Genomic DNA, 20,210 nt, shown 5'->3' with positions numbered 1-20,210 from the left:
TTTAATAAGTTTTAAATTTAGCGAGTATTATATGCAACTGGTGTTGGTATAGCACTCGCAATATTCGCGTAAAATTTGCATCATTTCATTGATTTCTTCGTGAAATGCTCATTGTTATTATTAAATTTAAAAAAGAAGCAAAAGTTGTTTTTGACGTCAACTTGATTTAAAAGTAACATAAAACACATTAGAATTCATTGAGTCTGTATTTTTCGAAAAAAAAAATAAGTTTAAGTATAGAGGTGCATATATGGTTGTCAATTTTTGAAATAATAAATATTTACTATTATTTGCGGACGTTAAACAGTCCAGTTATTGAACACCTATAGGCTATAGGCCTATTATCATATAATATATCTCAAAGAGTTAAAGAGGCTATTAAGATGTCATGCTAAAAGTGAAATATACCTACCTATACAACGCTTAGAAGTAATAAAGACACCTACAGACTATTATTTGCATTCTTATTAATTGTTCATGATGTAACCCAGTACAACAGTATAAAATAACAAATACAAAATGTAGCTACAATTATGACGATATCGCAGATTTGATTGTATCGAATCTATACAATCATATATATATTCTAAGCTATAAAGTTGAGTGTACACAACAGCGACCAGCGAGAATACCAGTGATTGGGAAAAGGGGACCATGAAATAAGAAAACAATGTGCCAAAAGCTAGACCAACTGGCGACTAGCCAGACAATCAAGCAGAGACTCGAGTATGGCTTTGGTGTTATTTAATAATTTAATATGTATAGCAATTAGCAGTTGAGCTGAGCTCGGGGTCTCTCAGTCGCTAATTTAAACCATCGACAAGAATACAAAATGATAGACGTATTTGGACCACGGAAAATAGTTGTAATTATTACAGATAATAACAGTGGCGTAGGTATATAGAAATTAATTTCGAGGGGGGTATTACAAAAAAAATTTAATATTTCAACATATTACTCTTAAATTCTAATTAGTTACACTCCAACCATAAATTTCGGAGAGGGGGGTTGAACCCCCGTCATCCCTAAATACGCTACTGGATAATATATCTATAATATACGTGTATTTGTTATATAAATCTGTGGTGTACTGGTGTGTGGTCAGTGTCGACCTGGCTCAGGCGACTAGGAGCCAGTAGGAGGCGATCGCCTCCGGGCTCCGAGGCCCCGACCTGTATTTTTCAAGATGTGGCCTTATTTCATTTGTTGAAAATGTTTAAATACAAGTGTATAATCAAACGTACATTTACCGATTGTGTGCGTTCTGGGTGCTGATACCCAAGCCATTGATTATTCAAATTTACTCAGAGACTGCAATTGGTTAGACCCAAATTCATTTTACAACATTGAGTCAATGAAACATAGCGATGATTTAAAAGCTATTTGTGAATTGCCAGGAGTATACAGACAAGTAATATGCTTGGAGCTAAAACAATTTGCTTCTCAATTTAAAAATTTTCCTACCAGATTTAACTTCTAGTGATTTAAATTACAAAAATAATACAAATACTCAAACTAAATCATCTATAAAGATACTGAGAGTGAAGATGAAGTAACAATAAAACCTGATTGTAATAAATGCAGAAATTGTATTTATTGTGATTTTGTAATAATTCGAGAATTATCATTTCAATCAAATCTATTTTGTAATTTATTACGAATTTGTATTAATTTTACCATCTACACAAGTTTCATGCGAGAGAGTTTTTTCAAAACTAAAGATTATAAAAATAAAATCACGATCAACTATAAAACAAGAAAATTTTGGTCCGTTATTGAAGATGGCTGAAAAAGATATAGAAATCGACCGAGAAAAATTGATTGACAATGTGGATAACTCATCAAATTTATTAAAAAGACAACTAATATAAATTGAATAATACAACAATCTAGTTCTGTTATGTTATTTAATTAATTTTTATGCATATCACATTTTGTGGTTACATATTGTTAAAATTTTGAATATTTTTTACTACAATGAAAGCTGTTAACAAAAAGTTAAAGGGGTATTTTTGAAAGGCCCCTCGAGAGGCCCTTTGAAAAAATTGCTCCATGGGCCCTTTAGATCCCAGGCCGACACTGTGTGTGGTACGGCCATGGACAAAGATTCTATAGTTAATAGTAGAAATTTATACTTTGTAAATTATAACATATCAATATATAAAAACATAAAGATAAATGAAGCATTAATTATAATAATATTCATCAAAATAAATTAGTTTATTATTTTATTAATGTTAATTTTGCCTGATGAATGATGATCATGATATTATTACTTATGATTGAATAATTTATGATAATTTTTTTTTTTACTTATTATAATAATATTCAAAAGATAAGAATAAAATAACGGCGATCCGCCGCCTTACCAAAATCCCCTCCTCCTACGAACTATTATCATTTTATTGCAATCATTCGCGATTACCGACGTGCTACGCCCCAGTGCGGCCCACCGTCAAGGACTGGTGACTCTACTGACGCTGCAGGCCTGCAGCGTGCTGACGCCGATGCCGACAACGGTGAACGGTCGTCATCAGCTGTTCAACGGTATGCCAACGTCTGTCCCGGTGAAGGGTTGAGAGAGGAGTTTTCGGTGGCGCGTTCACTCCTCACCTTACCGCACGTCCAGGGCCGTCCAGCCGACCTCGCGTAGACAAATCCGTAACTCGTCACGAAATTCTCGTACACAACTTCATGCAGGTAATGTAACAACATACGCAAACGCGCGCGCATAGGTACACATTATATGGTATATACGCTTACGCTCGTGGTATATATATATATATATATATATATATATGAATGTGTGTTGTGATTTTTTTTTTATTTGGTTTTTTGCGGTCTTCTTTTTTGTCCCCTATTCCGCCGGACCGGAGAAACATGCGGATCGCATAGCCATTTCACCACGATAGCGTAGTTTTTTTTTTACAACCGCACCGCATCATTATTGTTCGTGCCATCCAACAACGATAATATTAATACACAACGATACCTGTAGTAGTTGTAGTAATAATAATAGTTATTATTATTATTTGATATTATCACGCCTGCCGCTGCAGCAGTGGTGTTTTCCTACCTCGTTGGCCGAGCGGTTCTCTCCCGACTCCCGAGTCTTGCTCTACAATACATCATCACAATCATCGTCGTCGTCGTCATCGTTATTTGTTTCATTAATATTATTATTACAGCAGTCCTCACGTCGTCGCATAGCCAATTGTTTCGCCGTGTAAACACTAAACAACCCATAAACAGCAGTCTTATCACCGTCGCCGTCGATACCGTTTTTTAGCAGTCACCGTAAATTGTAGTAGCACATTATTTGATCACGCCCGGCTTCGTACACGATAAACGACTAACATGTCCGACGATAAAGTAATTGGTCACCGGCTCCAAAGTTTCAAGCACAGAGGCAAAACCGAAATCGTAAGTACACTGCTGGATGTGCACAACAATTATAAATTTATAACTGCAGCTCTAATTTAATTCTTAAAACTTTTCAGTGCCTACCTAAGATAAACTTATTGTTTGAATTAGGCACAATTAATGTTTCTTTCTGGTCTTGAACAACATTTTATTTGTTTTCAAAACATGGGTATAGATCAATTTTAGTGTTCTTGGTAGTTAGTCCTTTAAGAACATCAATTTGTTTGAGTGATTACATATTATATAAATACTATATTGGTTGTTAAACGCGTCAACATAATATAGCTCTGAAATATCGAGTGAAATATGCAGTGAATTGTGTACTGTGCGTATTTGAATTTTCATCAAAATGTGTGTAGTGGACAGTGTATACAAAAGGTAAGCTGTTGTAGATGACTTTTAGTGTTTAAAAATGTGAACACACTTTATACAGCTTACTCATGTATCAGGTTAGATGTCTTTTACTTGTGGTACTATGGATATGAACAAGAGTGGTAGATTCTGGTAGTTATATATTTTAACCTTGCTATGTTCAAGTTTACACTACCTGCTTCAATGGTTATTGATTACAAATTTGTAGAAATTAAATAAATTAATAAATACCTATTACATTTTTTTCTACTCTTCTCTGTTATATATTTAAAATTGAAATGTCTAAAAACTAAAAACTTGAATTATTCTGTGACTTACAGCTTAAGAGAATGTAGCATTGACATTTGTTGTTTTCGTTTTACCAGTGTGTTACTTAGTGAGTTTATGCTCAACAGATCATGTAGCTGTTCATTAGCTTAAAAATTTGAGTACATCAATCTCTTATGAAAGTTGATTGTAAGAACATTATCTGTGTTTTATGATAGTTAATTTTTTTAGAAAGTTTTGCGTTTATAATATAACATAAATTAAAAATGTTCATAACTCGCCTGAAACTGAATTATTGTAAAAAAGCATAATATGTAAACCCTAATAATGTATTTACCATCAAGTTTCATAAAAGGTCTATTCACTCACATGTTTAGACTAACAAAGCTACACCTGATCTACTGAGTGTGAATTTGGCATGTTACTTAATTGTAAGACGGAGACAAAAAAATGTTAGTGTTTTATCTTCTTAAGACATTTCTAGAATTCAAGGAAATATACTTAATTTGACTTAAAATAAATTTATACATTTAGTAGAATACTTACATCATGGTACCTATGGTTTATCTTTGTCACTGACTATTGTATTTAGTAACAGGCTACTAAATATTTTTAAAATTCAAGTAATTTAATATTATCAATCTAATTCAAGTAGAAATCACTGTGTAAAATACTTCATCTGTTATGATGAAACTAAATAATTTTTTAACACCCATTGGCGTCATTTGCACCTTATTTTTCAATGAACTGTAACACTATCAACATTATAATTAAATAACTATTCTTTAGGTATTTTTTTTTCCGCGTTACCTATAAATTGTCTATTGATAATTTTATTTTTAGCCAATTAGCATCAATAAAAAATTCTTGATTGTTTCCGCACTTTGTACATTAAATATAACTCGAAATATAATTAGGTAGGTAGTAGATACTTCAACATTTGTATAAATTACACTATACCTAGTATAGCTGTTACTAAATAAAAATTTAAAAACAAAAATATTGTGGAATTTTATAAAGAGATACCTATAAATTAATAAATTAATAAATAGATTTTAAAAATGTTAATCATTAAAATAATTTTTATAATTTTTAATTTATTTAGGGTGAGATTTAGGGCTATACAGGGTGTAACCGAAAGATATGACAGATTTACATGTAAATCTTACACAAATCTGTCATATCTTTCTGTTACACTCTGTATACATAAATTATTGAGTTGGCTGTAATTTAAGAATTACTGTTTACTTACCTATCTAGTTATACTTTTGATGCTATTGAATGATACATACCTGATTAAACTTTGATTACAAAATTTTTAATACAACCATAATATATTGTATTTTTTTAAATATTATTCTTAATTTATCATATTTAATTATTTACAAAGAGTTAATTGTGATAGGTATGTTGATATAGGCATTAAATAGGTATAAAATTATAAAATATATTGTGTTTTTAACGATTCTTTAAAATATACACTTAGATGTATACCAAATACATAAAACAACTGAAAGACATACAAATTTACAACTAAATGAATGATCCATAAACCACTGTTCTTCTGTTTTAAGAATTACATATACTTTCTCCATCTAGAGAACATGCTGTGGTCCGATGAAAATTTCTCTACTGAATCGATGTGTTCTCTTGCTAAACCAGCGTTTCCCAACCAGAGTGTCACAGCATTTTGATGTGCCATGAAACCTAAATAGGTGTGCCCCAAAATATCATGATTAATAATACGGTTACTCATAACTTAGATAGAAGGTTAAAGTTTTTTTTAACGATTTTCTTACTCTTATATATAAGGATTGAGGGTATATTTATCAATTATGGTGGAAATCAATGCCAAATTACTAGGACTACATTTTTATATCTTACATAAACATAATATGATCATAATGCAATGTCTATGTTTTTCAATATCAATAAATTAAATTATGATTTTAAATGTGTTTTCCTAACCAAAATAAACATTATTTTAAATTATTTGTTAGTGAAATGATGAAAAAATGATGAAAGCCTAATGCCCAAATATTAAAAAAATATATATATATTAAACATATTATATAAGTCGGTGTCAAGTGTGGTACAGCATAATGTCGGTTAGGACTATTGTGCCATGATGGAAAAAGGTTGGGCAACTCTGTTCACTATGCTAGACAGAGTATAGGTTGAAATATGAATATTGTTTCCTGCATCATTAAAATCTAATTGATAAACAATTGTATGAAAAATATTTTCTTTTCTATTAATCATATTTGTACTTGCTCATCAAAATAGAAGTATAATTAAAATAAAAAGATTAAATGATATGATGTTGTTTTTTTCATTACCACTGTGATAGCTTAGGCACTTTAAAAATAATTGAATTCTAATTGTTTCTTATAAGAAAATAGTGGGCACTGGGCAGTAATTCAGCGTGTATCTCCCTAACTAGTGATTTCAAAGGTCAGATTGTCATAGGTTAAAACAATCAGCTGGTAAAATTAACATTTGATAACAGTTTTATCATTATTCTTATGTTTTTTTAAAAGAACATAAAATAATATGAATATTGGGTACATATCTATGAATGAAACTTATTGTGCTAATCGTCTTTTTAACATGATTTATTACCCATGGTTGATCTTTTTAATTTTAGTGTATCATCAAATTAATACATTTTTTTTGCAACTTGGCTTACATATGTTATTTATAAATTATTTTCTACTTAAAATCCACTTAGAGTTTAGATTTAAATTATTAAATTTACTAAATGAGTACTATTCCTGCGATTGTACCTATTTAATTACATAGTAACTTTTTCAAGCATGGTTACACCCGAAGGAAAAATCAATGTATATCATTCCATTCCCTGGGTAATAATTTCCTTTGTGGATTTTTTTTTTAAGTATTTTTGATTAACATATTGTGAGTTCCATCCAGCGAATTATAAAACTTATAGCTAAGTATCTAATGAGAATGTTGGAATATATTTAAACAAATTTTTTAGAGTTATAATAGATTATCTATATTTTTGTTTAATATTAAAATGAATTAATATATTAAATTTATTATTAAAATTTATAATTTATTATTTAAACCTATACTTCAGAAGTTCAAAGTGTTAACGTAAAAAAAGATAGAGTTGTGAGAGAAACAAAATTTAAAATTAAGTTCTAGAAGATTGAAGTTTGACCCATCCCTAATAATAATAAACATTAGTAATAAGATTTTTTATGACACTATTTTGATAAATGACAAATATAATTTAACAAATTCAATATGAAACTGATGCAAAAACTGAAGGGCATTTTTCTATTAAAATATTGTAATTATTCAGTCAATACGACTTTTATAGAAGTGAATTACACCTAATAAGAACTTATACTTGATGATTAGGGCTAGGATTTATATGCATTTGCATATTTTTTTTCATCCATGATGATGTACAACTCTTTCTATATTAACGTATTTCAAATAAAATGTATCTATTAAAAGTGTTTATGTACCTGTTACATCTATCTTTCTGAATTCTAGGAAAGGCGAAGGATTAGAAGTGAGGCAACTGTTGGGCTAAGAAAAAACAAACAAGAACAAGAGTTGATGAAACGTAGAAATGTCGGAGAAGTAGTGAATGGTAAATAATAATAATACATATTATTGTATTCTAAAGATGTGTTTAGTATTTTTATTAACTTTCAGATGATATAGACTTGGAAAAACCTTTAACTGAACATGACCTACGCTCTTTGGTTGAAGAAGCTGGTAGTACTATTCCAGATGTACAACTTAAAGCGATACAGTCTGCAAGAAAATTGCTTTCATCTGATCGAAATCCACCAATAGATGAGCTTATAAACAGTGAAATACTACCTATCTTGGTCCGTTGCTTAGATGAGCATAATAAGTAAGCAAATTGGTTTGCATTAGTAATCTTAAGACCGCTAATCATACAAAAAACTCCATTATAGGTTTCCAAATTTGCAATATTTAAGTCTAAAAAAGACATTTAATGATTTGATTTTGATTTTTGTATTTACATTTATTCAATAATGCTTAAGGTATAAAGTAGTAACTACCAACAATTATAAATTATAAAAATAATATTTAGTTGTAAAAAATTAATATTAATTTAAAAGAAGTAATATTTCTTAAACATGACCAGTGTCCAGTAATATAGTTCTTTTAACATCATACTATCTGGTGTTTGTTTCCGTTGTGAATAAAGCTACATTTGAATTGAGTCCCAACTCCAAAAAAAACTTAATAATTAAGTACAGAAAAGAAAATGAGGATAAAAACTGAGTCTCCCATCGAATCAGTACAAGTACCTATATAATCTAAAAATGCTATTAGGATAATTTTATAATTTTTAAATTTTCCTTCGTCTGAACTGTAATATGATTTGAATTACCCTAAATTTTGAATCCTTGCCATATTTTTTAACCTAAATTAAGCATCATTCCTTAAAATTAAAATATTTTCTAGTGGATCTCTTAGGTTTTTTTTATATTTTAGTCTTAGAACAAGTTATGAACTTTTTAAGATGTATAAAAAATTACAATTTTAAACTAGTTACAACTCAAATTAAAATTAAAAAAACCCTATTTAATTATAGATATCATTTTTACTTAAAATTTTTATAATAGACCAATTATTTCAACATTAATTATAACAGAGTTAAATGGTTTATTCGGATTGTAAATGTTATGTTTTTGTAAGATAGATACAATGTTTGGAGTTTATGTAGATAATAGTGTACTCTTAAATACTAAATTTGATCTGACTGTCATTTCAAAATCAATTTTAATCCGTTGTTGGCATTTGTGGTAAATGTATTTCTTAGCATTCTTTAATTACAAAATGAAATGCATTTAATTATGAACTTATCAATTTATTTATTGGAAAAATAAAGTATGTGACCCAGAAGTATTTGTATTTTTGATCCCATGGGTTGTAAAAACTTTAAAATTGTTATATACAACCTTTTAAAGTTCCATACGATTTCCTTCAAAAACAAATAAAATATACTCAAATATGTTAAGTGGATGGTACATAAAAATAATAAAACATTTGAATTTTTAACATTGACTGTTAAAAATGGTTCATCTTTGTTTATTTTAGTTTTTCTTACTCTTAGTTTTTAAAATATTATGGATGTGATTTGTGTACATTAGTTAATTTGGTAATAAAGAGGACTTGGAAAAGTAACATATTTTATTCTAATATAATACAATTCAGTAGTAGTCAAAGTATCAATGTCATTTGTCAGAAATATTGTCTTTTGCTTTTTGTTTTAATTAATTGTTCGATATTTGTTTATTTAATTGTAGATGATTATTTTATTTTCCATGTTTATGTTTAAAAAATAATATTTTTGTCTTTATCTATGGTGAAAATAATCTAGTGAGTGTAAAGTTAATTATTTTTTACATTTTATTATTGAAAATCTTACCCATTTTAGAGAAGGGCCATTAACTTTTTTTCGTGTACCTTCCCATATCTTTCATTTCCATTTTTTAAGGAACTCATGAAAACGAAAACTAAGTTGTATTTTTAACTCAGAGAATTGAATTATTTTCAAACATGTATTACCCAACATCAATCATAATATTGTAGTGTACAACGGATAGAAATTAATTTTAAAAATAAATTGAAATATCCCTATTTCATACTATTTTGAGAAGATAATGCTAAGATATTAATATATATTGAAACCGGCATGTTTAAATTGTTATGATTTTTTATCCGTTGTATTGGGTATTTAATAACATATTTTAGACATGGCCCCATTTATAATTTATATTATATACACTTTCAAAGAGTGAGGACTATAATTTATGTATATGGTGTAGTTAAAAAATATTTTTTTTTCAATTATCTATTTATTAGGCTTAAAATTAGTTAGAAATAAATAACAATATTATGTCATATATTGTTATACAGATGAATTTTATTTTATTTTTTGATTATTGGATTTGTAATGTGTTATTACATCTTAAAAATAATTTAGTTCAGATTTTAATTTATCATTGGTTTTAAATTTTAAACATCAAAGACCAACAATTGATTAAAACATTTTCGAATTTATGAATTTATGATTTATTTTTAAAAACTTAACACAGACATATTAAATCTAAATTAAATTATGTTATATTAAATATTAGTTTGTTATTATGTAAAAATATAATTTTATCATATTCATATAATTTGTTTATAACTTGTTTTTAGTCCAACATTACAGTTTGAAGCAGCGTGGGCTCTAACCAATATTGCAAGTGGTACATCCATGCAAACTCAAGCAGTTGTCTCAGCTGGAGCTGTTCCGTTGTTTTTAAATTTATTAAATTCATCTAATCAGACAGTTTGTGAACAAGCAGTTTGGGCATTAGGTATTTAACTAATATTATTTATTTAGTTTTTTTGAAACTAAATCCTAAATATATAATTTATTTTATTTTATTTTAGGAAATATTATTGGTGACGGTCCGCAACTACGTGACTATGTTATAAGTTTGAATGTTGTGCCTAGATTACTTCTCTTTATCAATCCGGCTATACCAATAACATTTATGCGGAATGTCACATGGGTTATAGTGAATTTGTGTCGAAACAAAGACCCACCACCAGCACAACATGTTATAGATGAACTTCTCCCTGCTCTTAATTATTTGATTAATAATAAAGATATTAATGTAATTATAGTTTACTTTTAATATTATTTTCAGTAATATAACACTTACTAATTAATTATTATTTTATTTTGTTTTAAGATTCTTGTTGATACTGTTTGGGCTATTAGCTATTTGACAGATGGAGGAAATGATCAAATTCAAAGAGTTATTGATAGTGGTATAGTGCCTAATCTTATACCACTATTATCACACAAAGAAGTGAAGGTTTGTTTAGTAACATATTGACTATGAATTCGAATCATAATATTAGAATTATTACATGTTAAAAAAAAAAAATGTTTAGGTACAAACTGCAGCCTTGCGTGCAATAGGAAATATTGTTACAGGAACTGATGAACAAACACAAATAGTTCTTGATGCTGGTGCACTATGTCATTTTCCTGCTTTACTCTCTCATTCAAAAGAAAAAATATGCAAGGTAATTATTTAAGTATTTTTTGTTATAAATAGTTTGGAAGAAATATTTATTTCTCTTCTATTTTATAAAATAAGCCCCATGTACCAATAATCATGAATTGAAGAGAAGGAAGTAGCTAAATAGTAGAAAAATATAAATTTGGATTGAAATCTCAAACTGTTAATTAAAATGTAAAAAAGTTTAAAACATTGTTATGGGTGATGTGAAAGTGTCATTCCTAAATGTATGTACGCCTGAGTAATCACATCTGAATAAGGCCTAATTTCTGGATTTATTATATAGTCAGTATACTCCACTTAGGTTCTCTTGGTGGTCATTTGAAAGGTGCAAGTTGTGTTGCCACAATGTATAAAGATCCCATTCTTTTGGTTCATGGGATTTGATGCAGTACTTTCCTCTATACCAAAACCTCTTAAACCACAAGTATACACAGCTATGGTAATTTTAGCGCATTGTTGTGTGTATTGCATACAATTGCACAATTTATACGTTATGCAACTATCTCCCTCAGTAATTATTGAGATTACATACCCTTGTAATAATATGTTGAATCACAAGCCTACATCACAATTAGATGTACATTACTTTATGTTGTTATTATAATATTATATAACCTTGTTGTAACATAAAATATGTGGTATCATTAGCCTAGGCTGTAGTTACATTTTATATTTAATGAAGAGTTCATAGTATGTTTTAAATAATACATTTATTTACAAAAATTTTTTTTTTTGTAGGAAGCTGTTTGGTTTCTTTCAAATGTTACCGCTGGAAATCAAGTTCAAGTACAAGCTGTTATAGATGCTGGTCTTATACCAAAAATAATAACACATCTATCAAAGGTAATATTAGTTCCTAATATAATTTTGTTTATAATATATTATACATTATATTTTTATGATAATTGTAGAGTGAATTCCAAACACAAAAAGAAGCAGCATGGGCAATTACTAATTTAACTATCAGTGGAAATAGTCAACAATTAGATTGTGTTATCAGTGCAGGTGTTGTTGCTCCCCTATGTGCTTTGTTGTCGTGTCAAGATAGTCAAGTTATTCAAGTTGTTTTAGACGGTCTACAAAATATGCTTAAAATTGCTGGTCCTGATGTTGATGCCTTAGCTAATTTGATTGAAGAATGTGAAGGTAATTTTTAATTTTATATTTAATCTTATAAGTAAATTATTAATTTTAATGGCTTAATTTTTTCTATTAACAGGCCTTGATAAAATCGAACAACTTCAAAATCATGAAAGTGTTGAAATTTATAAAGTTGCATTTGATATCATCGAGAGATATTTCTCTGACGTAATATATTTTGTCATACTCAGCATTGATAATTTTTACACTTTTTTTAATTATTTTAGGAATCAGCTTCACCTACACAACCTCCATCATGCTTTGAATTCAATCCGGCTACTACAAACACTCAGTTTAAATTTTAGTTTTTTTTTAACTATTATTATTTTTTTTATAATATTGAATAAGCGCGACTACTTGGACGATAAAATATTGTACTTGTGATTTTTAAAATCATTCTCGTTGCTTTATATCCAATTTTGAATCAATTCTTACTAATTCAATTTAAAATTATTTTTTCATGTCCACTTTCAAATTGATACTGAATCGATTTGGTAATTAAACCTTGGCCAAAACTGAAAGAAGAAGAAGGGAGAAATTGAGCTATTGGAAATTAAATGTTAAACATATTATTGTGTAGCAAATATATAAAAATATTTTTTCAATTTTGTATGCTTTGTGTGGTTAATGAATTATTGATCAAATTGTATACAATTAATGTTGGCCTCTATATTCTAGTTTTGAGTTTTCATGCATCAAGATAGATCTATTTATTTTCACAGTGAAATATGTTGATGTTCTTTTGGCTCCAACGAAGCTAATGATAAATTAAAAATAAATTCTGTTAGCATTTTAACAATCCATTTGAAATATTTAAAACATTTTTACACCACATTAAATCTAAGTTCACTATTTGACATATAATTATTGTCAAATTTAAATATTAGAATACGATTACTAGTGAAACCATGTACCATGAAATATTATTTTTAATATTATTTTGTTCATTTGTACGAGATTTCATATTGTTTAGATGCAAAAAATAAAATCTGAAACAATCATTTATAAAATGTTTGACTAATATTGTTCTCAATACATGGGTTGTATTAATTATTCTGATTTTTTAATTTTAACTATGTTGACATTTTAAAATTTCAATCCATCTGTGCATTTAATATTACAATCTCATTTATGTGGAAAACTTAAAGTACTAAAATTAATATAACATTATTCTTGTTTCAATATCTTATGCTTTAAGATATAAATGTTTAATATGTTAAACCCAATTATTTTTACTATGAGCTAATTAATGTTTTATTTATGATCATAAAGTACTTTTAATTTCAATGATCCAAAAGTTGCAAACTTATTTGCAACTTAAACTGATAATATTTTTTTATATATAAATACATTATATATTATGTTCAGCTCAATTTCACCCTTTTTAATTGTATATCTATTATGTTATATCCGTGATAATTTTTGAATGTATTTAGTATTGTTATTATATCTACGTATTATAGAATTTTTTTCATTAAAACATAATTTTACTTACAGTTCGCCTTAAATAAATGTAATTCAAAATATAAAGCTTATAATTTCTATGCAAATTTGTTGAGTAAAAAATGTAAAAATAATTTGTTTTCACATTAACAATTTTCTGTGAATTAAAAAAATACCATGACAATATTGTACACTTAACTATACTAGTTTACTCAATTATAATAATATAAATTTGAAGTGCTGTGTGTAGTAATTCAAAGACATCTTGTACATTGACAATTATTAGGCTGTAGTACTCGTTTTGTTTTCCCTTCGACCATTGAAACTTTGCTCCCAAATGGAAACTTTATAACAAGATCTAATGAACCTTCATTTATTTCAATGTAATTTAGATAATTGTTAGTTTCAATCATTATGTTATTATTGATGTTTAACTTGTTTTCACTTTTTTTTTTTGAGACTATACTTTTTTTCTGGCTTTCTCTTGACTTGATATTTACTTGGTGTTTCGTATTTTTCACAACCTGTTACAACATCAAATCATTTACATTCAAAAATATTTTTAAATTCAATTGAGACAAATTGTAATTTACCCTATCATTATGTATGGACAGGCTTCGTAATTTTTTTGACAATTTTTTTTTTGGTGGGTCCCATGGTATTCTCTCCTCTGGTATATTGGTCTAATTTTTAATTTAATACAATATGATTAGTAAATTATATATTGAAGTTCTGCGAAAAAAATATTTTCACCTTAGAAATTGACAAATTTGGGTTACATGCAATGCACCTTTCGTTCTTTACTTCAGTTTGTGCCTTTGTGGACTCTGGCAATTCTTCAATATCAACAGTTAGTTTATTATTACTTTTTGTAAATAAATTGACTCTATGAAAAAACCTGATGAATGAATCAAAGTAATTAAAATGTTCATAATATGTAAAGGATGTTAAATTATCTACAATTTGTTTAATTGAGTACTACCTTGTTCTATTGCATATATCTATTTTACCTGTAATTCACTCTTAAAATAGACATGATAGGTCAGGTCAGACCACAACTATATTGAAATTATGTATATTTCCATAAATATTTATTTTACCTCATCATGATTTCATGTTCTCTACTGTATAAGAAAGAAATAAGATAGTTCAAAAAAATATGTGATTATACTTATCAATTTTGTCATGGTTCAAATTTCTGTGGAACTCAAAACTTATATGTTGTAAATAATATTGAATGTAAAATATTGCTAGCCGTTATAAAATATTAAAAATATACCTTAAATCTATATGTATAAAATACATAATATTATTATACATTAATACTATGCAGTATCTACAAAATAGTCAAATAAGTACATTATTTAGTATGTAATTTAATGTTTCTATTGAATAATTCTCAGTTGATACAAATATACAATTTTAAATGCTACAAATGTATTTTCTTTAATTTTAATAAAAATAAATTTTAAAAATGCTCATAAATGATAACTTATTTTCATATATTATTATTTTTAATGTCCAAAAATAATAATTGCTTTGTATGATTTTTGTACAAAAAAATATTAAATGTTGGATTAATTGAACTTCAGATCATATTGGCAAATTTTACACTCAGCAGTTCCAATTTAGTTCCGTTAGTTTTGAATTTAGAGTCAGATGACTTTTAATAAAAATAAAATATTACATTATCAAGGCTACCATAGAGGATTTTTATTTTAAAGCAAGTTATAAGTATTTTTAAAATAGTAAATTGTTGTATAGCAGTATAGCTTAAAATACTCAAAACTCGCTTTAAAATTAAAATTAAAAAATCCACTGTGATAACCTAGATAAAAATGATACCTTTAATTTTTTATAATAGGTTAAGTCACTTATTTTTACAATTATTGGAACTGCTGATTGTTAATTTTGCTGTTATGCATTTGTAAGACGGAGACACGGAGATACCTAACACATGCGGATGTAGTGTCCTCTAAGCATTGATTTTAATTCATCATATAACTTTTTTTTTTTACATATTTAAGTACCTATTTTGTGTCTTCACATATCATATTAATATCAAATTAAAAATATATTTAATAAAACTATATAAACTAGTCATGCTATCTCAATACCTAATTAATATTATTTTTTAATATAGGTACGTATATTTATAAAATAATTTGTTTATATGAATATAATATTAAAATAAGAAATAATAATTATTGTACTTTTATAGTATTTACGATTCTTATAAATAATTTATGTCTAATAAATCACAAAAAAATTGTTAAGTTGAGGAATTATATCATTAAGTAAATTAATATTTCTCGATTACTTGTAGCTTTAAAATACATTATCATTTAATTGTTTACATTTCAAACAATGCAATACATTATACATCATACCATGTATATAATACTGTTTTATAAAGAACTTAAAATTTTTAATTTTTAATAAATCACAAGTGAACAAATTTCCGAATACAACACTTTTAAAAAACCCGGAGCTGTCAATGCCCCCTCTAAATGTGGTCGTGCTACCACTATTAGTCAGTAGGTATAATCGCCCATGGTATGCCAATAATTAATAATTATTCTAGTTTTTACATATGGCAACACCACAAAAACATATATTTTAAATTTCTTTTTTTTTATGCCGAACAATTAGTTTCCAAATAAATAAATTTTCTTACTTTGGTTGTTCTTGATCCCAACGGTTGTCCACACGTTTGGTGGTCATTATTTCGTTCAAGTGTCTCCACAAAATACCATTGTTCAATAATATTTGCGTACACCTCTCTCGTTCTGTTTGGTATTTTTTTGTCTTCAGCACTATGTGCTGCCACTCCTGTGGTGGCGTTGTATCAACCCGTGCGGTCGCCGCCTTGAGCTGAAATATTCACGAGATAAATTTTTTTTTTTAAAGAACTAAAAATGTTTACCAAAATATAATTGATCAATTATAAGCTAATGTCTACTAAATCATGTTTAAGTCTTAGCTCTCTAGATAGGTAGGTATTGATTCATATTGATGTTCAGGGGCGTAGCCAAGATTTCTACAAGGGGGGGGGGGGAATTAAATAAATAACATTCAAATAAAAGTGTTTTTAATTTTCCAAATATTTGGAAAATACTGATAATAATGACAGCCTTAACAATCTACGGCGCTTTGACAATAAACATTACATTTTTTTTTTTAATGTTGGCTATGTACCGGTTGGGAGTTAAAATTAAAAAATGTACGATTAATTTTATATACTATATGCAGTGATGGGAAAGTTCTTTCTATAAATGAATTAGTTCAAGTTCAAGACATTAAATATGAACTAGTTCAAGTCCTAGTTCAATAGTTCATAATTTTTAAAATGATCAAAAATTATAAAAAGTTACTAAAGAAAATGTGTTTAAAAAATAATAAAAATAATATGTGTTGAAATCGGCCTCGAAACCGGCGATACGCGGCTCTGCAGCATACTTAATGTCTTTATCCTATATTGTTATATTCCTATGTAAATGTAACTAATTAGTAATTATTAATTTTAAATAATTATTATAGAGTAGTGACTAGTGGTTAAAATAATGTTGAGTAATAAACAAAAATAAAAGCATAATTAAAAGTAATTTTGATTGGGTGATAAAAATAATTTTATATTTTTCCAATCACCCTGTATTCTGTGGAACACTCTGTATACAGCATAAAATAATTTGTATGATCGTGTTTTGGGAATGTTATTTATAACACTATGTTTTATTATGTCAAGTTACAACAGAATTATAATAACATGCCAATACTATAAATGATATACTATTCTTATTATATCGGCGATCAACGGCGTCGTAATTTCAGGGCAAACATAAATATCCAAACTAAAAATAAACAAAATTAAAAACAAATTATATCTTTTGATTCCTGAGAAGGCACCTGATCGGCTACATAACATTTCAAAACGTTATCGTATAGCCTGTTCTATGAAAATTAAATTATCAATGAACGAACCCAAAACGTTCAAAATCATACTTAATAAGAACTTAGTTCATGTTCAAGTTCATTTCTTGAAAATCGAACTCGTTCAGTCGTTCATGTCAAGTTCAGTGTTCACTCAGTATGGAACGCGTTCATATTATTATTTCTTCTTTCTCATCACTGATGTTTATGTGCTATTAAATGATACGGCTCATGGTGGGAGGGTATGGCCTCAAAAAATGTCATGTTTAACCATTCTGACTTGAAGCGTATCAATGTTTAAATAATGGTTCATACGAAGTGAGAGGCAAACGTTAAATATTATATTTATTATCTATAAGTTATAATTCTAAAAAACGATTTTGAATCGCCTATAGCGTATTAATTGGAGCAGATATGTAACTTAATATAAGGAGACCAAATTATTGAATTATAATCCAAAATTGACCTAACAAAGGCGCACTATAGTGATTTGAGAGCTATAAGATTATCAAAATTATTACTGATCCGCATTATAAACCCTAGCATTATTTTAGTGATTGATGATTTCTTATGAAACCCGGGCTCTTGCACAACTGCATATTTAAGTAGGTACCTACCTATATATCCTAATTGGTATCTATAAATATTTAATAATGGGTACCTAGCATAATAATTATTCAATAAAAAATTATAATCAATATATATTGTGCATGAATGGTTACAGGCGCAATGTAGCATGAACAATTTATATTTTGAAGACGGGGGATAACAATATTTTTACAGACTGTAGCCACCTTATTAATCCATGGTGAATTTACCTTCACTCCCTAATGACCTAAATCAGCTTCTGGTGATTGCAGGAATATAAAGGCACATAAGACAACATATGATAATACTATACACTACCTAAGCTGTAGACGTTTTTTTAAACTATTTGAAGTTACTTAATCCAAAAAAAAATTACGTTATAGTTAATTTTATTAATATATCTGTATAACTATAAGTTTAGTTCCAGTGCAGTTTGATTATAAATATTCATGAATATTATAAATTGGCAGTTGAAAGTTCTTTTTTTTTTAAATTACCCTTAAATACACTTGTACCTACACGTATTACGTATTTATACTATACGAGTGGAAGGTTAATTGTCATTATAGGTACCTACCTTAGTTTTAATATGAATAAAGCATCAAAAAAGAATTACGAACATACTAGATTTTTATTTATACTTATTTCATTATACTATTAATACTTATTTATATTTTCAGTCACTGTTGTATGACTGTATGAGTAGCTTCACCTCATACACATCATACATGAGGAATTACATCTATTGTTCTAGCGATTTTATTATCAAGTAATCGTAATGTACTTTATAAATTAACTGTACCTACGTTAATTTAATGATATAATTTTCATAGAAGAAATAAGTTTTGTTATTTATAATCGAAAACGAAAAGAGTAAAACCTCATAAAGTAATAACTTTTAACATATACATTATAGTATTATACAAATATAATTTATGGTATTCGATATAGTCTGTGCTTTTTAAATTTACTCACTTTGACCTTGTGCTGATGATATAATCTTTGCTGAAAAGGCTTCACGAATAATTCTTCTTTACGTGTCAACATTTTTCTATAAAAATAAATAATTAATGTTTTCGTCTGTTTGCTGAAATATATTATACTGATAATAATTATTGTAATATAATTCTTAAGAATTTGAATAATATAATGTGGCAATGTTTATTTTGCATTAATACCTACTATTATTATTGCCAGTAGTAAAAATAGGTGTTAGCATATGTACAGATAAAATTCTATGAATTTCTTATAGTATGACTGTGTGAGTGTATGCGCCTATTTGTTTATAATGTTTTAATAATAGCTATAATTTTATAAACACACGTAATAATATATAAATTAGAAAATACCTACTCAGTACCTATCGTAATAATTACACAAATTGGGTGTACTTTTTGATTTGTTAAAAAGAAAACAACTGAAATACATTTAATGAAAGTAAAAAACTACCGACATTTCTTGAATAGTAATTATCATGTTATAATATTATCATCATCATGTGTCAACTGTATAATTTTCAAAACGTGAAGACATTATAATATGGATATCTAAGTAAATTTAATATAATATGCTATGTCGAATGCCGGTCGTGAACATGGCAATACAATTATAGGTAGATATTACAATGACACAATAATGACGACAATGAACAGTACCAGATGTATGTTGGAGTAGAACCCTGGCTGACTGCAGCATACGCTAGTTCACAGTAGACAATCTAATAAGATTCTCTCCCTGCTATTGTTAAATAGGCTCGTGTTAGTAGGTAACAACTATTTCGAAAACATGTAGCAGTTTAGTCGATGTCTCTATGGTAACTTGTCATATAGGTACATATCATTATATCAATATATAATATTGTATATACGACATTTCTAAATATATACGTACAATCTTAAAGTGTTTATTTCATATACCTACCTATAGAATAGATAGCCCATAGACCTA

The 20,210-nt window shown here is 27.6% G+C and overlaps 2 protein-coding genes across 3 annotated transcripts; one reads left to right on the top strand and one right to left on the bottom strand.

Annotated features, from left to right (window-relative positions):
• The first annotated feature begins 2,553 nt into the window (after positions 1-2,553).
• Positions 2,554-12,907, top strand: Kap-alpha3 (karyopherin alpha3). Of its 2 annotated transcripts, XM_015513198.2 has the most exons (12): positions 2,554-2,700; positions 3,189-3,423; positions 7,588-7,687; positions 7,753-7,957; positions 10,282-10,442; positions 10,519-10,745; positions 10,824-10,949; positions 11,029-11,163; positions 11,901-12,005; positions 12,074-12,308; positions 12,382-12,470; positions 12,530-12,907. In XM_015513198.2, the coding sequence occupies exons 2-12, from the start codon at positions 3,358-3,360 to the stop codon at positions 12,605-12,607; spliced, it is 1,527 nt and encodes a 508-aa protein (XP_015368684.2). In that variant the 5' UTR covers positions 2,554-2,700; positions 3,189-3,357; the 3' UTR covers positions 12,608-12,907. The 2 variants fall into 2 exon arrangements, with proteins under 2 accessions (XP_015368684.2, XP_089072746.1); XM_089216620.1 differs by lacking the exons at positions 2,554-2,700; positions 3,189-3,423 and adding an exon at positions 6,789-6,926.
• Positions 12,908-12,999: 92 nt separating this feature from the next.
• On the bottom strand, positions 13,000-20,001 carry LOC149060736 (uncharacterized). Its single transcript, XM_089216630.1, is given in 5 exon segments — positions 13,000-14,428; positions 14,499-14,643; positions 16,423-16,619; positions 19,239-19,314; positions 19,919-20,001. Coding segments are annotated over 4 exon segments (843 nt in total). The 5' UTR covers positions 19,311-19,314; positions 19,919-20,001; the 3' UTR covers positions 13,000-13,999.
• Positions 20,002-20,210: the final 209 nt, after the last annotated feature.

The sequence above is a fragment of the Diuraphis noxia genome, unplaced genomic scaffold (genome assembly GCF_037042655.1).
Source record: "Diuraphis noxia isolate RWA-SAM2 unplaced genomic scaffold, SU_Dnox_SAM2 contig0001, whole genome shotgun sequence".
NCBI classification, from domain to species: Eukaryota; Metazoa; Arthropoda; class Insecta; order Hemiptera; family Aphididae; genus Diuraphis; species Diuraphis noxia.
Note: the sequence above shows the minus strand (reverse complement) of the source record. Positions and strands in the feature narration are given on the sequence as shown.

Excerpts from the sequence above, each read along its gene's own strand:
- Kap-alpha3 (XM_015513198.2), top strand. The coding sequence starts at position 3,358 with ATGTCCGACGATAAAGTAATTGGTCACCGGCTCCAAAGTTTCAAGCAC. Across the intron at positions 7,688-7,752 it reads TGTCGGAGAAGTAGTGAATG|ATGATATAGACTTGGAAAAA; the intron begins GTAAATAATAAT and ends ATTAACTTTCAG. Across the intron at positions 10,950-11,028 it reads TATCACACAAAGAAGTGAAG|GTACAAACTGCAGCCTTGCG; the intron begins GTTTGTTTAGTA and ends AAAAATGTTTAG.